We start from the raw sequence: 20,980 nt of genomic DNA on the forward strand, positions 1-20,980 counted from the left end.
ATTAACAGCCAGGTATGAGCTCTCTCGTCTTCTATGAATTCATGCAATTCTGAACCTCGCATGCCATCTCCTGGCAAACGTTAGGAAATATAGAATCTGACGCCTTGGCTCTTCTCGTCTGCCCGTAAGGAAGGTGAGCGACGTTTCAATGTGTGTAGGAAGGCTTCGGAAATGCCAATCATCTCAAGGTTTTAGAACACGCACGGGGTTCTGCTGCTAGAAAGTTTCTCTTTGATGCTGTAAGTTGGGGATGACCACTAGCACTGTAATGGGGGGGGTGATACGGTTATCGCTATAATGCAAATAAAAGTAAATAAAAAGAACCCTAAATGAGACAAAATGCAGCAAACGTGATCACCATATCCACACACTGGCCCCAGTATGAGTGGGGGAGGGGGCTTAACCTAGCATTCAGAGGCCATGAAACTGAGCAATACTACTTGAACTAAGGTTAAAGGTTAAATGAGCTGCGTTGAAGACTTTTATAACTAAATGCTGCATCGGAAACATCATTCCCAGTCTTGCTGGAATCCCAAAACCCGTCCCTGAAATAATCCTCTAATCATACGAAATTTGGCCTCGTTTGGCCATTATTTTTGCCAGGAACACTCAATGGTCATGTGACACAAAAGCGGACCCTGATAGTGGTTGTCATAGAAACCAAAAAGGGGCTTATTGAAGTTCTCTGTGTCGTTTTCATGTGACAGAACCTTCAGAGGGAAAAGAACAAAACGACAGATCTTCCGAAGGCTTATTTGCTTGGCGCGGCAGAGAGTGCGATTAGAGTGTTGTAAGCGGAACGGCACCTTTAAAATGCTTACTTTAGCAAGTGGGCTCCATAAGCCGTTAAGGGCGAAGCATGACTGCAGCGCGATAAGATTTTCATTCTGGATTCTGGAGTGTCCGTGTTCTGATGTCAGCGTTACATTTCTGAAATGTTTCCTATTATTCCGCCATCATGGAACTAAGAACAAAATAAAGCTCAGAACGCGGCACACTAGAGTTCCATGGAGCCTTTCGGAAGCTCTTGATCAACCATGTTAAGCAAAGAGAACGGATCTGGGATTCAGATCAAGTCATTAGCGGCAAGCAGCTAACTCTGCACATTCTGGGCGAGTCGCTATCGAGTACAAACTGTATGATGAATAAATGACTGAGTGTAACTCCATCTGCAGACTGCTTCCTCTGCCGTGTGATAAAATGCGTTGCTTGGTTACAAGCTGCTAAGAGAAGTTCATTAAAGGACGTTTTAAACAAAGCTGCCAGACTTTTGAAACTAAAAAAATAATGAATATCTGGATACGTAATAAAAAAAAACAAACAAAAGAGAGCGATTTCTCTTCAAAGTAACTCTTGCTGTTCAAATAATATAATTTAATCTACACGCCATCCGTGTCGGCGGCTACAAACACACGGGGAGTCTCATGGAAAACAGATATTTCTCTTTGAGTTTTAAACCCCAGCGCTGTATACAGTAATAATCCCCCCAACTCTGTATACAGTAATAACCCCCAGCGCTGTATACAGTAATATAACCCCCAGCGCTGTATACAGTAATATAACCCCCCAGCGCTGTATACAGTAATATAACCCTCCCCCACGCTGTATACAGTAATATAACCCCCCAGCGCTGTATACAGTAATATAACCCTCCCCCACGCTGTATACAGTAATAACACCCAGCGCTGTATACAGTAATAACCCCCCCAGCTCTGTATACAGTAATAACCCCCAGCGCTGTATACAGTAATATAACCCCCAGCACTGTATACAGTAATATAACCCCCCAGCGCTGTATACAGTAATATAACCCCCCAGCGCTGTATACAGTAATATAACCCCCAGCGCTGTATACAGTAATATAACCCCCAGCGCTGTATACAGTAATATAACCCCCCAGCGCTATATACAGTAATAACACCCCCAGCGCTGTATACAGTAATATAACCCCCAGCGCTGTATACAGTAATATATCCCCAGCGCTGTATACAGTAATATAACCCCCAGCACTGTATACAGTAATATAACCCCAGCACTGTATACAGTAATATAACCCCCCAGCGCTGTATACAGTAATAACCCCCCCAGCTCTGTATACAGTAATAACCCCCAGCGCTGTATACAGTAATATAACCCCCAGCGCTGTATACAGTAATATAACCCCCAGCGCTGTATACAGTAATAACCCCCCAGCGCTGTATACAGTAATATAACCCCCAGCGCTGTATACAGTAATAACCCCCCCAGCGCTGTATACAGTAATAACCCCCCCAGCGCTGTATACAGTAATATAACCCCCCAGCGCTGTATACAGTAATAACCCCCCCAGCGCTGTATACAGTAATATAACCCCCCAGCACTGTATACAGTAATATAACCCCCCAGCGCTGTATACAGTAATATAACCCCCAGCGCTGTATACAGTAATATAACCCCCAGCGCTGTATACAGTAATATAACCCCCCAGCGCTGTATACAGTAATATAACCCCCCAGCGCTGTATACAGTAATATAACCCCCAGCGCTGTATACAGTAATATAACCCCCCAGCGCTGTATACAGTAATATAACCCCCAGCGCTGTATACAGTAATATAACCCCCAGCGCTGTATACAGTAATATAACCCCCAGCGCTGTATACAGTAATATAACCCCCAGCGCTGTATACAGTAATATAACCCCCCAGCACTGTATACAGTAATATAACCCCCAGTGCTGTATACAGTAATATAACCCCCCAGCGCTGTACACAGTAGATTTGTTGGGTGTAAAGAGACTATCAAATATATATATATTTACATTTTAGTTTCCTACGTCTTTTTATTATCAATAATACTCCAAGTGTCGCTGCACCGTGTCCGTACTCCATTTGCTTAAATCGTAGTATCGCAGTAAGGTGCTGAGTGTGTAGAATATGACATGAACATATAATATTTCCATGGGTTAGAGAGATGTGGTGTAATCTAAGTCATGTCAGCAGTTTTGTGTTACAAAGTAACCGGTACGCAACAGAGAGCATCACAACGCGTAAGATAAGTAGGAAGGTCTCGTCGTTTGTCTTTGGGGTAACAGAGACCCCAGTTTGATGGGGTAGGGGGACTGCAGGAATAGGGGAGAAGGAGGCTGCACGTGAGGGAGAGATCCACCAAAAAAAAACAAGAAACAAAGGGATATCGAGCAAAGTGGGAGAAGTTTTAGGGGTGAACTTGGAGAGATTCGGGAAAGACTAAGGGGGGGTCATTTTCAAAGAGAGATTCTGCTGTAATGTTCTCAAAGTGGTCAATCAACACGTCAACCAATGAAAGTGACCAGCCAGGAAGACCATTTCATTGGTTGCTATGACGATAAAGCTACTTTTAAACCATTTTCCAGAATTACTCTTTATAAGTATCCCCTGGTGCGGCAACAACCGCTCCACCTCATCCATCAAAAATGTATCCACTTTCTGGTTAGAGGGGTAGAAGAAATATGGCAGCAGATACAGCGCTGTCCGCCATCGCCGGATCCTGGGGGCGATGGAAGAAAATATTCAGAAAACATTTATTTAGCGTTATTCTGGGCAGAATAAAAATAATAACATGACATCGGAATATTTATATATATATACATACGGAATATATACAGCCGAGCTGGGTCTAGCTGAAGTATAGCTACGTTACACATTCTCCTATATATTGGTAAACCGATGGCAGAATTTGAAGATACCCCAAGCAAGATGGGCCTCAAGCAAAGTCCCTCTCCTTGGTACACACTATAGAGGCTCTCTTTTTAATGAGGCAAGACATGAAAAATGCAAATATGTGCCAAATCTAACAGTTTTTGGCCTAACTGGTTAAAGAGCCAAACACACTCCTGCTTGCCAAGCGCTGACTGCCACGAGAGTTCCAGGGGGTCTAGGGAGACCCTGTGTACATGAGCAGAACGCACTCTCATTGATTTCAATGCAAGTGCCATCCTAGCACAAAAACAGTGCAGAAGCGGTGGTTCAATGCAGCTCCAGAGCTGCAGCTTCTCCTAAAGGCAAATCGGTCCCCTTTAAGCAAATCTAAGCAAAAAAAAACACATAAATCAGACTTTGAAAATGAATGCATGACGAAGACTGCAAGTTTTTACAATAAGATGAAAGAGGAACGAAGTTAAAGAACCGCAATCACTCGTGATGTGAAGGATGTAAAACTCTTGGACTCCCAAGTGAACCTCGCACTGATATCTAGAGTTAAAATATTCGGAAAGTCCTTTAACCTCGATGAAGCTCCTCACCTGCGCCTGGAACGTTTACCAAATGTTTATTCCACGACCCCTAAACCCCGTCACGCATTATTAATGCCGGTCCGAACCCAGCTGGCTGCACCCAGAATGCTTTACTTTTGAAAAACATTCCCAATGCTGGAACTGAATTTCTTTATTACTTGAAATGACCTTGGCTAATAGATATATCTCCAGTGTTTTGCTACATTGCTCGGTGACTAATAAATTCTATTAAAGGCCAGGATGAGGTTTTTACAAGCATTGGGAGTAATAAACGCGCCGCGGCACTTGGCCTCCCTGGTAATTCGCTCGCCGCGTGATCCAAACGTTTCCAAAAAACATCACAACATTTTGTCTAAACTGGAGCTGCCGGGACTAGAAGTTCACAAAGTTCTGTTTGGTTTTTGTTTTTTTGATGACAATACACTGTATTATGACCCAAATTTGACGTCCCCTTGACCGCTCCTTAATCCCTTGCAGTCAGTAGTCGGTGGGCTGCCAGGTGCGGCTTCATGGTCTGTTAAGCGGCCCTTCTTCCCTCTGGAGAAGCCCCAGGTGATGCACAAACGAGCGATCTGATAGCGGCTTCCTCATAGCTTCCGCCTCCTAAGTTGTTTGGGAACATATGCCAAGAGATCAAAGTCAGAAGGACTTTACGTGGATCGCAATAAATCGGATGCGATCTTTGGAGTAAACAAAGAAACACTCAGCGACTGGAAACGAAGGCTTGGGAAAGAAGGGGAGGAAGAAGGACGGCTGAGAGTGTTGCAGGCAGGGCCACTCGAAGGGTTAAAGGCTGTACTTGCTTTAAGATCATTGCACGTTACGGACATGCATGAATGAAATAAAGTATGGAAAGGGGAGACTTCTTTAGGTTTCTTATCCTCGTGGATGAGAATCTCACCGGCTCTCTCCGCAGACCTAACACGTATGTTGTGTTGTAGATGTTGTAGCCGTGTTTGAGCGCAGCCCACGTGAAGATATCCAGTCACAGGGAAGCCACCTACAGTAAGCCTGGAGAAAGATTTTCAGAAGAGGCTGGAGAAGGAACTGAGCTGCACGTAGGTTTGTTGTTAAGAGGCCCTTATTGCTTCTCGGGCTGCGATGATTTAAATCATAATGTAAAGAACATGAATATGATGGCGAAACGTCGAAGGACATTGTGGGGGCCCTGATCTGGTAGCGAGCAAAATTGGGGGAGATTCCAAACATATTCCCACTTAACACCCGACACGCTGTGTTACGCTCCCAAAAAACCTGATTAAAATAACATTTAAAAAATCCTACTCTGTTTCCCTTTTTACCCCAGTTGTAGTTTTTGCCCCATAATATAAAGTTTTCAGGCAGCTGCATATCAGCCATTTGTATGATTCTCACTCTGTTATCTGACCCCCGATCTACTAAACACCCCGACTCCTTATCATACTGCCTGTGGAAAAAATTAGAATGGCTCAGTCTTAATCACCCAGCCGGACTCTCTGAATAATTAAAGTCTATGGAGGAACGGACTTCATTAGCATCGCTATAAAGTATAAATGTCTAGTGAAAAAAAAAATATATATATACATACAGCTAAATGTGGCATAAAACCTGATCGCAGTGAAGGAATAAAAATACCAGGTATTACATTTATTGGTAGGAATAGAAGAATAACAATTGTTTTCCAACCTGCAATAATCTCGCCATTTTGAAATGCCCCCGAGGACGGGATTGCTGAGTCCTGGCCGTGCGGACATCAGCATGACATTTGCAGGGAAGGCAGCAAATTACTGAAATGTCTTGTGGCATTTGAGGCCCTGAAGGTGTTGCTACCTTAAGTTCAGCTGCACAATTTCATTCTTAGAGACACCAATTATGCTTCAATAAAAATGTATTAGAATCACCCAAACTTCACGGGATTGGAGGATGAGCCAATCAGCACGCTGCTTTTATTCCTGATTTTAACACCGGAATCTGGGAATGTTTTAAAGCCATTAAGGACTTTAAGTTTGCCCTTAACCCTCAACCAAGCAGTAACAATAACGATGTGTTCTATCATGTTAAACGTACGCAGATCTGTAATATGCACTGGAGATCGTGTTCTATTTTTGCTACGGCTACAGCAATAAATATTTAAACCTATCAGCACCGGCCTCTTTATTGACTCAATCCCTTAGAAAATACATTTTCCCCGTTTGTTTTTATTAAAGTTGTATTTACTAATAAAGATGTGAAACTGGAGAAAGCGGTTGGATTCCATAGAATGTTTTCTTGCAGTTCAGCACCCTGAGCAGCTCCGGGAGGCAATGAGCAGCCGGTTAATGCCTTTGTTCCATTGTAGAATATAAAACAGAGCAGTCATCAGATTCCTGTTTTTGGGCTTTTTCTGTGCGTGTGACTCGACGCTGCTGATTCATCAGACTGGGGGTCATTTTATATCCTCTGATAAATTGTTTCCAATAAAGTGGGGCTGTCTGATGTGAGAAAAATTAGTTTCTTGATCATTGTTTGCATATTGTAAATGTACGAACCCCCAGGGCCGGACCTTTTCTCCGGGTCATTTCAATCACATGCTTTCACGTACTGTTACCGGAATCTGTTTTGAAAGTTATTTAGCTCATAAATCAGGAGGAGTTTTTATTTGAAAAAGGAGGATAAATGTTACAAGAGGCCATTATCTAAAACTAGAGAGTCAGAGACTGAGATAGAATGGAAGGGAGTTTTACTTCACTGAGAGGGCGGTAGATAAACAGGACAGCCTCCCAGCAGAAGTGGTAGAGGGTAATACAGTGAGGGTATTAAACATGCATGGGATAGACATACGGCTCCTGAATCTAAGACGAGACCAACGACTGATTAAGGTTTGAGTCGTTACAGCAGGAGAAGCGGACGACTAGCCGGGGGCCGAGGGGGTCTGAATCTATGTTTCTAATAATTGCAATTTATTGATGCTGATTTTAGTTATTGTATATATTGTATATTGTATATATTGTAGTAACGATTTACGACAAGTGTTCCCTGTCTATACGTACTGCTTTACAAAATCAATACATGGCAGTGGGGAGTGAGAAGGGAGAGGAAGGGTGGGAGGAGATGTAAGGGGCATGCGAAGATGTAGGATTGTATAATTGGGGTAATGTAATTAATTCTGCATCTGGTAATGACTTAAAATGAAGTACAGTATAAGTAGCTGAATTTGCAATGCTCCAAACATTCATCAGATTCAGTTTTAGAATCTTCGCCAAAGATAACTTAACTCTTACGGCGTGCGATACCCCAAATGAACAGCATTGCATGTGGTCGTTCACTCATTACTGCCCCGCCATAAGTATATATATGTTGGAGTATGCTGTGTAATGAGATTAGATGCATACAATGTAAGCAGTCGGTACAAATCAAACAAGTGTTTTTGTGGCTTCTTTACACACAAGATTTGCTATCATTTTAAAGCCTTTTTACCGACCATGAGGGGGAGAGAGAAATGGATCAGACAACCTGATCAATCGAATATCCCTGAACAATAAATCCTCATTCATTAATTCTCTATAAAATTCAGACTTTATAAGGGTTTTACAGATAAAGAACTTGTAAACTGGGAGAGGGCCAGGTTTGGACAAACTTAAGCTGAATAGAGAAACCAGAATACATAAAAACAAACCCAAATTAACAAAAAAAAAACAGTGCTGGCCGGCCGCCTGCTGGACTTTGCCCCGGTCTTTCATTTAAAATACTTTTATTACCAATCAGAAGTGGGAATTACAGAGCAAACAACCGGCAGAAAGGTGGATTGTAAAATACGCACATATGGAAAAGTATAAAACGCTTCATGCGGTGTCTGTCAGCCGGCTTTAAAGTTCTTTTCTTCCCCACCTGTTGGTTTTTTGTTAATTACACAGATTTTTGGGTGCGAAGTCTAATACTTCGATTTATGATGTCACACATCCACATATCCCATAAACGTTCATCATATAACAGTTATATAGTTACACAGTAACTATGATATTTTGTTTCTTATAACAAAACACGAGTGAAGCGAGTCATCCGTGAGCAGGTTCCAGGGACGCCGGACAAACCCAAAGGGTAACGGACAGGAATGGCCTCCCTACCAGCGGATCTCTTTGAAACTCACATCTTTATTGACATCTGACACGGAGGAGATTTGGAATAAATTCCCCGCATATTTCACATCAACATCAGCTTTATCATTGGCGTTTCCTTCATTTCTTAATAAAAAATCATTCATTAATGTCATGAGTGTTTACCGAATTCCCAAGTATAAACTGGCCTCACAAACACCTTCCAGCATGTGATGGTGTATAACTCTAATTATCCTCAGCCATCTGTACCATCGCCGAGCTAGCTGGAGTTATAGACTATCATTAGCATGACTGATACAAGTTACCCCATCCTGCACTAGAGGCCATGGTGTCTATTCACCAAGGACGGAGATCGCAAGGAGGGAGATCTGATATCACTCTGTGTTAAGGGATGCGGGCCCTATATATAATATATATTATATATAGAAACTTCCCACATTACCTATCCATTATACAGGGCCAGCACAGGACTTGCAGGAGAAGCTCCTTGTGGTCGGCCCTTAACGCAGGGAGCTAAAATGTACATCTCTCCTGCAAGCGCCCTCCTTAGTGAATAGACCCCAATGTCATAGCAGGTGACGCATATATTTCACACAAGTGGAAAAACAAAGACAAAAAGTTGGTGAAATCCACACTTTAACGTTAGTCCTATTTTTATTGGTAACTATAGCGGAGGGCAAAGCCATCCCCACGACATGCATAGTTTCGCACGAAGGCTTTCTTCAGGAAAGGGTTACTTTCTGGCAGCACATAAACGACACAAAATCTGCAAAAACCTCCATGTCGCTTCCACCCCAATACCGAGATTTAAACAAAATAAAAAACGAGAACGCAAATAAGGACGATCACGAAATGCTCCGTATGCTCAAAACGCTCCGTAAGAGTCCATTATCTTAAAGAAAAGAGACAATTCCACTTTCCTATAAAGTAACGCAAAGATTTCTCTTCTGTGTTTAAATCTGGCTGTGAATATTTAGGTCTCCGGCTGGTTTGTCCTCCACCCTGGTCTGACCGGCGCACTAATGAAAGTCTACAGGAAGATGCGTGAACAAGCCGAGCACACAATTAAAATCTGCACAGGTTGGCTTGTGAGCAGATGGCGACACACAATACAACACACAATGGGGAGCGCCGGGGTGATGAGCAAGGTTCCCTGCAAACAATTCCGCTAAATATATACACAGCGACGCACGAGCGATAAATGATAACCTGCCTTCAAAGAGTCACCGAGTCATTCCTCTGTTTACAAATAATATTAAAATGCAGCCTTTTCATATCGATGTAGCAATTAGTTCCCAGTCCTTTTACTGGTTCTCTTTTCAACCTGTTCTAAAAGAACTCATGGAAATCTCTTCTTAAACCTTTTGCTATCGAAACACGGCGGGCTTCATTCAGAATTGTCCTCATGGTGGTATGCAAGGCCACTCCGATGAGAAAAACAAGAAAAGTTGTAAATGTAGAGCAGTCGCCGTGGAAACCAGAGGAATGTTTCCAATGAATACTCCACATCCAGAACGGTCTCTTCATAAACATGGCCTTTATTCTGATATAGTACATGACGTGCCAGCGGCCTCATAAGTAATACAAGGGGGTCCGATACATAAAGTGCCACGTTACTGTGTCCTTATTTACATGCATAATGGGTATAAATCCCTACACCTGAATAAAAGGGGGTTCTTTGGTTGATTGCAAGGTCACTTTAAACAATATTTGTTTCCATGAGTATGTGATTTCTGCGCATGCCTAATAACATCCCTCCCCAGTTCTCAAGACCTCGGCCAATAACATAAATAAAATAATAATTAAAAAGGACCGAATCCCGATAAGCGGAAGCCTTAAAATATACTTTTATGAAACTATTCCAAGATCAGCCCGAGGAGCCGGTGCAGCTGGCGCCGAGAATCGCATCTCGCTAAAGCTCTGGATACGGAACGTATTTATATCCCAGCGCCGGCTCCTTAGGGAAGCGGACATATTCAGGGAGTAAAGTATATAATAATTATTTTATTAAGAAGGAAAGCGCGCTCGCCGGCTCGTAGAACTAGATCAAACCGTAGGGCGAAGCGTGCTGTTTATTCAGCAGACAATGAAGGGCTGTCCGTCATGTAAGTGGCTCCGCTGCTACGGGGCCAAACCGGCACATCGCGCATTTCATCACGACGACCAACAAACCCTATAGGTACGGAGGAGGGGAAAATATAAAAGACGGACAAATTCTAACTAACAATTCTTTTTTCAATCAGGAAATCATTCAAAGATAAGACTTCCAAACACATCAAGCCATCTTTTTTTTTTTTTTACACAATCCAGATACACAACTTTTCATTGGGGTGTATTGGGTAGAAATTGTGTTACATTTTCAAGGTTTGGCCATTTGGACTTATTTTCACACAACTGTAGACTTCCAGCTAGTTCTATAAAGCCCTTGCTACTTTTAATTCCGTGATAAAGCTAATGAAGTATCTTACTGACTCGGATCATAGAAATATGTATATATTATATATTTTTATATTTATATATATATATATATATAAAAGTTTGGGCAGTATAGTGAAATAATGTGTTTTGCTGTTCCGATTCCGGAATCTGGCATTTAATGCACACACGATGAAGGGACGCACGGTTTATTCGATGGTGTAAATGACTGCAGCGTTGTTTCGGATTCACTCGGAATAATAAAAACACATTAACTGCCCCTCGGCTCTCAAACACATTGTTGCAGTGTGGGGGGGGGTATCTGCGCTGCTTAGAAAGCTGAAGTCAACAACTTGCTTCCTTTCCATCGTGAAAGGACCAGAAGGCTTTGGGTTTCGGGGAATGCAAGATTAGCTTCTCTAAAAGAAAGTATCTGATTTGATTCCGTGCAGTGATTACGACATCTTTGTGCTCTGTCGAGTAGGGTATACTATTCCCTTCCCCCTCCCCACTAAAAAAAAAATGGCATCAAAGCAATCAAAATGGTAATGTTCAGCATGAATGGGGCCCATCCCCCATCTCAAACTCTGCAGACTTTTTCTCCATGTTAGGAAGAAACCAACACCCCTTCCTCACAAAATGGAAGCTTCCACTACCAAACTGAGAGTGCATGCACAAGGTGCAAGTCCGGAGAGGGGGGCGAAACCACAAAGAGGGGACTTTTAAAAAGTGGGGAGAAGAGAAACCCCACCGAAATAAATAAAAAAGCCCGGCGTGTGGCTAGGGAGCTGTTCCAAGTTTGGTGCTGAAAGCTGCATTCCGGAGGAAGCCAAATGCATTCGCAGGAGAGAAGGGGGGGAAAAAATGGGGAGGAAAAAAAAATTGCACACCTTTACCCTTGGGGGCTTTACAAAACCAATACACAAACACACACAGGAGGTCACAGCACAAAAAAAAACACACACACACAACAACCAAAGCGGCGACAGCTTTAAAGGGCTTGTGACATTAAAGTTGTTTGACATTTCACTCCGAGGGGATGGGAGGCAGGGAGAGTCCTTCAATGGCATCTGTTCACAATCACAGCACAAACACACAACACGCAACACACACAATGCATGCACAGCAGCAACTTTCCAGGGTTGGATCAGCTGCCATATTGCACGAGGAGGAAAAAAAAAAAGAAAGAGTGAAAGTGCCTGAATAAAGTGATTCACGAAGTCAAAGGAGGAGGGGGGGGGAATGCAGCAAAATCTGCAACAAAGGGGGCTTCAAGCTCCATCTGGCCAAAGACCCCCCACCCCTCACTGTATCGCACAAGCAGCAGCACAAAGTCGCTGCAAAGAAAAGTACACATTTTTTTTTTACACCTTCCTAAAACATGTCGACCAACTCAAAATGGACGCCTAGAAAAAAAAATAGTGAAGAAATCCCTAGTAAGTAGTGATCGTGCTCCTGCGTTTCTAAGCCCACCTTCTCGGGCTTGCTGGGGGGCTTTCACATACTGCTGACTAGCACTCAGATACCCCCCCACAAACCAAAAACAAGCACTTTTACAGACGCTTCCCAAACTATGGAGTTGGGAGGAAAAAAAAAAAGAAAAGAAAAAAAATTCCCCTACGTGGGCAAGTGTAAAGGCTAATGTCACTCTTGTGTCACTATGATGCAGCCCCCTCCTCAATGTGTATCACCCTTGGAGGGGGGGTATTTATGATCCTCTTGCTGCTGGGTATTTACAAATAAACTTACAACAAAATAAAAAAAAAAAAAAAAAAATATCTCACATAGAGAGTCTAAAAGCTAATGTCACGTGAGTGTCATTAAGATGCAGCCCCCTCTCCTATTTGTTATAACCCGGGGGGGGGGCAGTTATGATCCTCTAGCTGCTACACATTAACAAAAAAAGAAGAAGAAACTTGCAACAAAATAACAATAAAGAAGCTCTTGATTCGGTTTAAAGTCCTCGTTTGGTTTTTTATACACATCCACATAACCAGGAGTCATCAAACCCCAGCACAGAGTGAAAATGTGAAAAAAGGCAATTTCCAGCAATGCAACAAAATTCCACTTTTTTCCAGCCCTTTTGACCAATTTCACAAGTAATTCTACAAATCCTCCAAAGCATCTCCAGCTACACAAAACAATGAAATCGCGTAAACTTGGACATATTTATTTATATAGGAAGGACAAAGTTTGTCACCTTCTGCCTGGCTGCATCAGGACCACCGAAATTCTACGAATTTAAACCAAAAAAAATGACACATCTAGAGATATTGTTTAAAAAAACAATTAAGAATAATGTATTATTTTTTTTTACCTGTGGCTCCTGCTTCATCTGTGCAACTAGTTTCTTAAAAAAGGGGGTAATAGGATGATAGGAAGAAGCCAGCAATCCTTGCAAGAAAAAAATAATAAATAAAAGAAGTGTTCCGGGGGGGAAAAACAGCAAAGAAAGAAAAAGAGGAAGAAGTGAGTGGAGAGGGAGATGGAGAAAGTGTCTCAAGTTTGATGTAAATGGGGAGGAACAAAGACAAGTAAACAGAGAGAGGCAGGTCCCCCAAGCAGCTCATAAATATTCAGGTCTCGTCTTAATCTCCAGCAGCAGCAGCTCCGCAATATTACTCCAAATCCTTGTAGCTTGCTCCAGGAAAAGGGAAGGGATGGAGGGGGCGGGGAGAGGAGGGCATGTTATGGGAAGTGGGGGGAGAGAGAGGGAGAAGGGGGAGAGATGGGGAAAGAGTGGGGAGAAGAGAGGGAGGGGGTATACTGCAAGATGGGGGGAGAGAAGAGGGGAGGGAGCAAGGGATGGGAGATATGGGGGTTAGGAGAAGGGAAGGGAGGAGGGATGAGTAACAGGAGGAGGAAGAGGAGGGAAAAGTAGGAAAATGATGCAAACACAAGCAGGGGGGAAAAGGGAGAGTGACAGGGAGAGGAGTGAGAGTATGGAGGAGTAGGGGCAGCGTGGGGCAGAACTCGCAGGGGTTGGATAAGTAGGTAGGGGGTAGATGAGGCTGGAGCAGAAGTTGGTACATGAGGGGGGGTGTAAGAAGAACTTGACTGAATGGAATATAAAAAGAGGGGGTGATGGTAAATGGGGATTATTGGAGGGAGGCAGGGGTGGAGGAAGTTTGGGTGGTAGGGGCAGTTGTGGAAGTTATTTCACAGGTTGGGAGGGGCTTTGGGTGGTTTTATGAGGGGTAGGTAGGCGTGAGGGTACTTCGGGGAGGTATTTGAGGCGTAGGGACACTTTGGGAAAGTACCTAAAGGGTTGGCAGGGGTGAGGGGCACTTCGGGGAAGGTTTTTGAGGGGTCGGTAAGGTGGGGGTACTTTAGGGGGTTGTATGAGCTTTAGGCAGAGGTTTGGTCACTTTTGGGAGTGATTTGAGGGGTAGGTAGGGGTGTCTTTGGGGTTTGAGCACTTTGAAGTGTTGTAGAGGTATTTTGGCGGTTTTTTGAGTGGTAGGTCACTTTGGGAAGGGTATCTTGGGAATGTATGAGGGGTACGCAGGGGTTTGGGCAATTGTATAAGGGGTAGGGGTACTTTGGGAAGTTATTTGAGGGGTATCGGAGGGTTTAGGCACTTGAGAAGGTTATGTTTGGGGGGTAAGTGGGGTGGAGGCAGATTGAGGGGTACAACAGGCGGGGCTTCCAGCTTCCACAGTACCGACAGTCCCGCCCTTTCCGTGTCTCGCGCGGGGGATGTACCTCGTGACACCGCGCTGGGAGGGGTTCGGGCAGAACTTTGTGGAGACTTCCGGAGAGCTTGTGTGGTAACTCCCGCCAAGCAGAGTGCCAGGGAGCCAGGGCGGCGTTAAAGCTGGACACCCAAGTCTAACTCCCGTCATCACCTGTCGGCGGAGCGGACTATATCTCCGGGTGGAGGGATATCAGAGAAACTGTGAGTAGAAAGCGCGCGATTATCCGTGGGTGCGCGCGATTAGGGGTGGGGTCTCGGCTGTGAGGCGTGTTTGCGCATGCCCGGAAAGAAATTGTGAGCTTGCTGTCCGAAGCAGTGATTTTAATTTAACTTGATAAGCAGTAAGGGGGCTACAACTCATATAATGCTCAGCCATCTTATAACCTGACCATTGGGACACTTTTAGGCCACAGGAGCTCCAGCGCTTATTGAACCTGAACTCCCTGAAGACTGGTTGAGCATGATGGGTGTCTTGGTTCTGCTGGGAGGCTGTTCCACTTATCCTCCACCCTCTCAGTAAAGTAAAACTTCCTTCCATTCCATCTCAGCCTCTCACCCTCTAGTTTTAGATTCTGGCCTCTTGTTTGTCCTCATTTTTCCTTCTTTGGTGAAAAAAAAGGTATTTAGTTAAATTGTTGGAATAATAATAATGAAATAAACTAATGGACAATAATGGGTTTTATTCACCCCGTTTAATTTATAATGCCGTTCCCTGCTGTTTCTATACACAGTATCGGGGCTTTTAGGGCTTTAGAACCCTGCGATCCCCTCATACCCAGCAAACATTCTGACCTCCTAGAAAAGAGGGGCATTAGGGAGGAGAGAGGGGCATCAGGGGGGAGAGAGGGGCAACAGGAAGTTAAGACGGCTGCTCCCATGTGGTACATGCAAAGGGGGGTTTCTAATACATATATATATATATATATATTACATACTATACGGACAGCAGGCAGAGCAGCTTTTAACCCATAGTGTGCTGGGTGCCATTTAAGACGTGCTGACCCCACTGGAAGATGCTGGATTTGACGTGTTATAAAAGTTGGGTCTCGGTAGATATATTGGCTCATTTTTGCAGTTTTTTTTTTAAAGCTTAATTTCTATCCCTGTACGGGAAACACGGCATCAACAACGATGAAGAATCATTCCGCAATCCCACAATGCTTTGCCCCAATATTTGCGGGATGCCTTATTATACCACGGACAGCTCCCTGGCGCTCTGCTGCACGTCGGTCGGGTCGCTGGTTCTCTGATACAGAAAGTTCTCTAAAAATATTAATATAAAGCGGATACTTTACGGAACATAAAAGATCATTTCAAACATTAAAAATAAACTCAGAGTCGGGAGCAAGGAGGGGTCAGCGCGCACGCTCAGAACTCACATCCATTGATTTCAATGGGAACGCTTTGCTGCTACTGATTGGCTCTTTCAAGCCATTCCAGGAAGTGTTAAGCTGCAACTCTGGAGCTGCAGCTTCTCCCCTTTTTGTTCTGCAGTTTATCAGATGACTTCAGATACTTCTCTTGAAATGTATAGAATCCAGAACTTAAATGTCTACTTTTTTTTTTAACTCTTCTGCTGGAAGTCTCTGCCATGCATCTATTACATTTAAAGGAGGCTTAGCGCCAATTTTTTTTTTATTTATTAAACTCATGAGGACATCTCTAAAGTCTAATCGGGTTTTCACCATTTCTAACTTGAGTTAATTGTAATCAGCACCTTTTTATCCGGAGAAAGTGTATTTGAAGACGTCATAGAGCTGGTTAATTTTGCGCAATTTCATGGCTAAATGTCATTTTGATCAAAAAGTCCTAATTTTCTGAATTATTAGAAATCGCGCTCGCTCAGACACGGATTCCATGGCAATTTTTCTTTTTTGTAGCGGAATTTCCGGTGAATATAATTGGCGAGTTGGAGTAAAGAAAATTAATATTGATTTTGCTTTTAACCATTTAGTTGTCAGACGGTTGCCAAGGTGATTTATGATAAAAGCCGAAGGTGTGTGGCGTCCAGAGTCAGCGTTTTAGCGCCTGTCCCGTTTTGTTTTAAAAATGCTTCTAATTTTCAAATATTTTGCAAATATTATTTTTTTACAAATTATAATTATTATTATTCTTTGTTTTAATGCAAGTATACATTGACCAAATATTGTGGATTTATAAGAAAAGTTATTTTAGAGCAACCAATAAAAAAATGTTCAACTCAGAACTCAACATTCCATTGGTTGCTATGGTGAAAAGTTCACTTTCCAACTTTGCTATGTAAATAAAACATAATAAAAATAATAATATGCAATTTAAATAATAATTATTGCTCTTTGTACATAGCCCCCGGCCCCTCTCTGTGTTACAAGCCGTTGTGCCCGGCTTATCTGATTTCTCTGTAAGTTTACTGATCACAGCACAGCCCTTTACACTTTTGTACATCACACCATAAGCTGTAGGCACCATTCAAAAAAAGACCCCCGTTGAAGCTTCTTTCTTGGGGTGGGGGGGTCATGTAAATTATTCTTTTTCCAGTCTATGGAAAACAAGCGGCAAGGACATTATTAACCCTTCCTCTGCCAATGTGTGATGGCAGGTGTGTACTGGCTGCAGGGCTATAGTTTGCTGATCAAACAAAGAGCGAAGCCTCAGAGGTGGCGTCACCAGCCGCGGTGTTCTTCCCTCCTGGACACGGCCGGTCCGTGTAAACTTTCAAACCAGATTATGGATAAAGTTACGTCCCCCATCTGTGCAAAACAGGATCTTTTTTTTCCCCGGCAGCTGCGCCGATCGTTGAGCTCAGATCCAAAGTGATTTATTTTTAACCTTCAAACTGCCGAAACGTACGCCCCGCAAAGTATTTTAGAAACTACTTAATCAATTGTACAATTTAAAAAGTTCAAAATTGTATTAAATAGAACTTTTTTTAAGCACGTTACTATAGAAACCTACAATCTTCAAGCAGATCGGCCCCATCTGGTCCGCTCATTTTTCCTGCTGTAAAACCTTAATCAGTGGTTGGTCTCGTCTTAGATTCAGGAGCCGTATGTCTGTCCCATGCATGTTTAATCCCCTCACTGTATTACCCTCTACCACTTCTGCTGGGAGGCTGCTCCACTTATCTAACACCCTCTCAGTTAATGCTGCTACAGAATGATCCAATCAGCTCCAGCTTTAGGCTGTGACATCATATTGTATATAATGGGCAAGAGGGTGAAGCACTGAGCCAATTGCTCGAGGCTGAACGATTGCTATGATTGTGGATGATGGCGTTGTACAGAGATCCAGATAAACTCATAATTATATTTAAAAAATGGAAACATCACTTTTGGCCCAATGTGAGAAAAAGTTGCGTATACTAATACTATTTTTTACAACACTTTTGCTACAATGTGTAGAACTGTAGTCTGGAATGTAGCGCTTCTCAGCAGCGGGAACGCTAAAGATTTTTTTTAATATAATTGGGCGATTAAACGGTGCGTGAGTTTACTGCCGTACAGCGGTAACTGCGACGCGGGGCTGGATCGGGAGCCGTAGCGGTTTGTGTCGCAGTAAATAAAACCCCTTTCCCCGGTCCCATCCTCCTCATTATTTCGCACTCATTCAGCCTTTTATTTGCGGTCTCCTCCGTATTCGGGGGGTCGGAGGGCATCGCCGCAGAGAAAAGGCTGCCGGGAGATGCAGTTCCCACTTCTCTGCGCGGATCCGGGAACAAAAGGACAGAAGAAAGAAGTCGCCTGACGATCTCCACGTAGGGACTGTCCGTGAATGACCAGGCGAACATTATTAGCCATTCCAGATGAAACTTACCAAAAGGGACGGCGATAAACAGCGAGAGAGAGAAGATGCTTCTGTGCAAAGCATTCTGGGAAACAGAAGACTCCTTAAACCGTGTTTACTCCATTAAAAAAAAAACAGAGTTAAGAATGAATAGCGTAGAATGTTGGTAACATTCCGTGTTCTTACATTCATACGTCTCATAGAGTTCTTTATTTATGTTATTGTTTTGTTTGTTGTTTTATTTATATTTTATAAGTAAACAAATTTACAAAATTACACATACTTTGGCACTTTTCAGGATATTATTTTATTAAAGGTTTTATTTGTCAAATATTTTTTTCCTTCTTTTTTTTTGTCTTAAAGGATTCGTTAAAAAGGCTTTTTTATTTATTCTTTATTATTATTATTATTATTTTTTACGTCCAGTCTTTTATCCGCCGACGTCGTTAACCCAGAGAGTTTTTAAACCCCCGGAGTCGCCGACCGCATTGTATAAAAATGCAAAGTGTTTTCCCGGAGGCAGAGAAAGGCGATCGGATCGGAGGCTTCGCTCAGGAAGGTCGGGAAAAAAAATCTTAACCATTCAGGCTTTCCGTAATGAATCTCTGAATGGGCTGTTTGATAAATGAAGCTTCGGCTGTCGACGAGAGACCGGAATGCGAAAAAAAAACCTGCGCACTCCTCACGTTTTGGCCTCTAATTTGCTTCTGAATTCTCTTTAAGTTTGCGTGCCTCCCCTCCCCCGCTTTAACCTTGGATCCCCGCAGCTCCTGAGATGCAGCCTTCTCCTCTCCATCATCTGTTACTTTGCATTTCATGACTGACTGGCGAAAGTCTCCAACTCTTCGCTCCTCTCCAACCTGTTTTATTTATCCCTCCCCGATGCGTCAGCTTCCTCAAGGTCTCATCTTCCATGGCGTTTAAATCCTTGCGCCGGCGGCTAGCGAACGCTTTCCCTTCCCCGAGTACTTTGCTGTTATTTCACACAGCGTGCGGCTGGGAGGACAGCGCCGCATTCTGAAGCAGTAAGTGTTACGGGGATCAATCAGACCCCCTTTGCATAAACATCAGCAACGGCATGGCTGTGAATTAGAATGCGCGTGGGGCGAGGCAGCCGCGCACTCTCTTCATTCTGTGTCTCGTTATCCGTCAGCCTGCGTGTTCTGTGAGTTCTAAAAAAGAACGCTGGACGACTCGCTTGCAACCGATAAGCCTGCTTTGAAAAGAAAAACTTGTTCATATTTCTCCTTCTCTTAGCAAAAATTTACTTGTTTTAAAACCGGAAAACAGAATTACATCAAATTCTAATATCCTAAAAAAAAGAGGCATTAAAAAATATTAAAAGTAGGAATGAGAGTTGCCCCCCCCTTTTTTTGTAAAGCCACGCGCATTCTTTTTTATTTTTAAAGGCAGTTTAATAGCGAATTAAAGCAAAGGGGAAAAAAACATTTGACTTTAAACCCTTTTTTTGCGTTCCAGGAGGGGTAACAAATAAAAGGCTCGTCCCTCCAGTATTTAGAGGGTTAACTCCTTCTTTTTATTTTAATGTTATTTTTTTCAAATGTAAATTTGAAATCAGCAAGGGACGCGTATTACAGAGAGGAGGTGTCCAACTGCCGCATAATATCATCCCAGTCGTACTCCGGAGATGGCGAATAATTGCTCTGGCAACTCCTCGGGGTAATATTCTGCGTTTGAGCGTCCATCGCTGTAGTCGCGGCGCCACGTAAAAAATATCGTTTTCATTCAAATCTAGGAGTTGTTTCAAATCAGCCACCGTGGAATGAAATAAAGGATATTCTCGGACACGGGGTGAGACCCGTACAGATCGTAAGATGTTTTATCCCAAAATACATTTAAGTCACCAATAAAAAGAAATAAATATTTTATTATTATTATTTTATTATTTATTTATTTTTACCTCCTGTTCTCATACCTCCCAAGTGTCCCTGATTACTTTGGCCAGTCCTTTTTTGTGCCCTATATCTCTGTGCCGCCCTTTCCTTTAACTTTAGTCATTCCAAGTAAGATGAGTCTCTTGGATAGTAAAATACATAATAAAATTAAAGCAAAAAAAAAGCAAAAAGGGGTTTATGATATATAAAACAGTTTTGTAAAAATTAGCAATTTGTTGCAAAGTTTCAAACGGCAGAAAACTCTTCTGGTTCCCATGGCGATTGCATAAAATGTAGCAATTTGTACCAAAATGAGTCTGCAATGGTCTTAGATATATATGTATGTCCTCATATATGTCCTCAGCTGATGCCCCCCTGATGCCCCCTCTTCTCTAGGAGGTCAGAATGTTTGCTGGGTATGAGGGGATCGCAGGGTTCTACAGCCCTAAAAGCCCCGATAATGTGTATAGAAACAGCAGGGAACGGCTTTATAAATTAAACGGGGTAAATAAACCCCCTCTGTATAATTCATACATTAGGAGGTTTCCTGTTCCTTGTGCCTTATGAGTGCTGTCTGTACGCAGGGCCCATAGGCGACTATTAAGGCTACAAAGTACACTCTGAACTGTTTCATCCTCACCTTACACGTAACTGCATCGAAACATCACAAATAAACATCGCCAATCGCCTCACAACGGGGCGGAATAAATGTTACAGAGTGAGATAAAAATAGCAGATAAATCACTGAGAACTATGAATATAAAGAGAGGAGACAATAAACTCCACGACGGACAGAAAGCAACAGGAGCTTCAAACGTGACGTTTTATCCATTTCTAACTTACCAGCTCAGCGACCTTTTTCTGTATTCATTGCATTGAGACCCCAC

General features: G+C 42.9%; 1 protein-coding gene across 1 annotated transcript in view; it reads right to left on the reverse strand.

Annotated features, from left to right (window-relative positions):
• PHF21B (PHD finger protein 21B) overlaps positions 1 to 13,349 on the reverse strand; it is a 43,120-nt gene extending 29,771 nt beyond the window's left edge. Inside the window, exon 1 of the mRNA XM_053462712.1 lies at positions 13,057 to 13,349. Within this exon, the coding sequence (XP_053318687.1) occupies positions 13,057 to 13,074 (18 nt within the window). The 5' untranslated portion in view covers positions 13,075 to 13,349. The remainder of the gene's footprint in view (positions 1 to 13,056) is intronic.
• Between the last annotated feature and the right edge of the window lie 7,631 nt (positions 13,350 to 20,980).

Source organism: Spea bombifrons, chromosome 4 (genome assembly GCF_027358695.1).
Source record: "Spea bombifrons isolate aSpeBom1 chromosome 4, aSpeBom1.2.pri, whole genome shotgun sequence".
NCBI lineage: Eukaryota > Metazoa > Chordata > Amphibia > Anura > Pelobatidae > Spea > Spea bombifrons.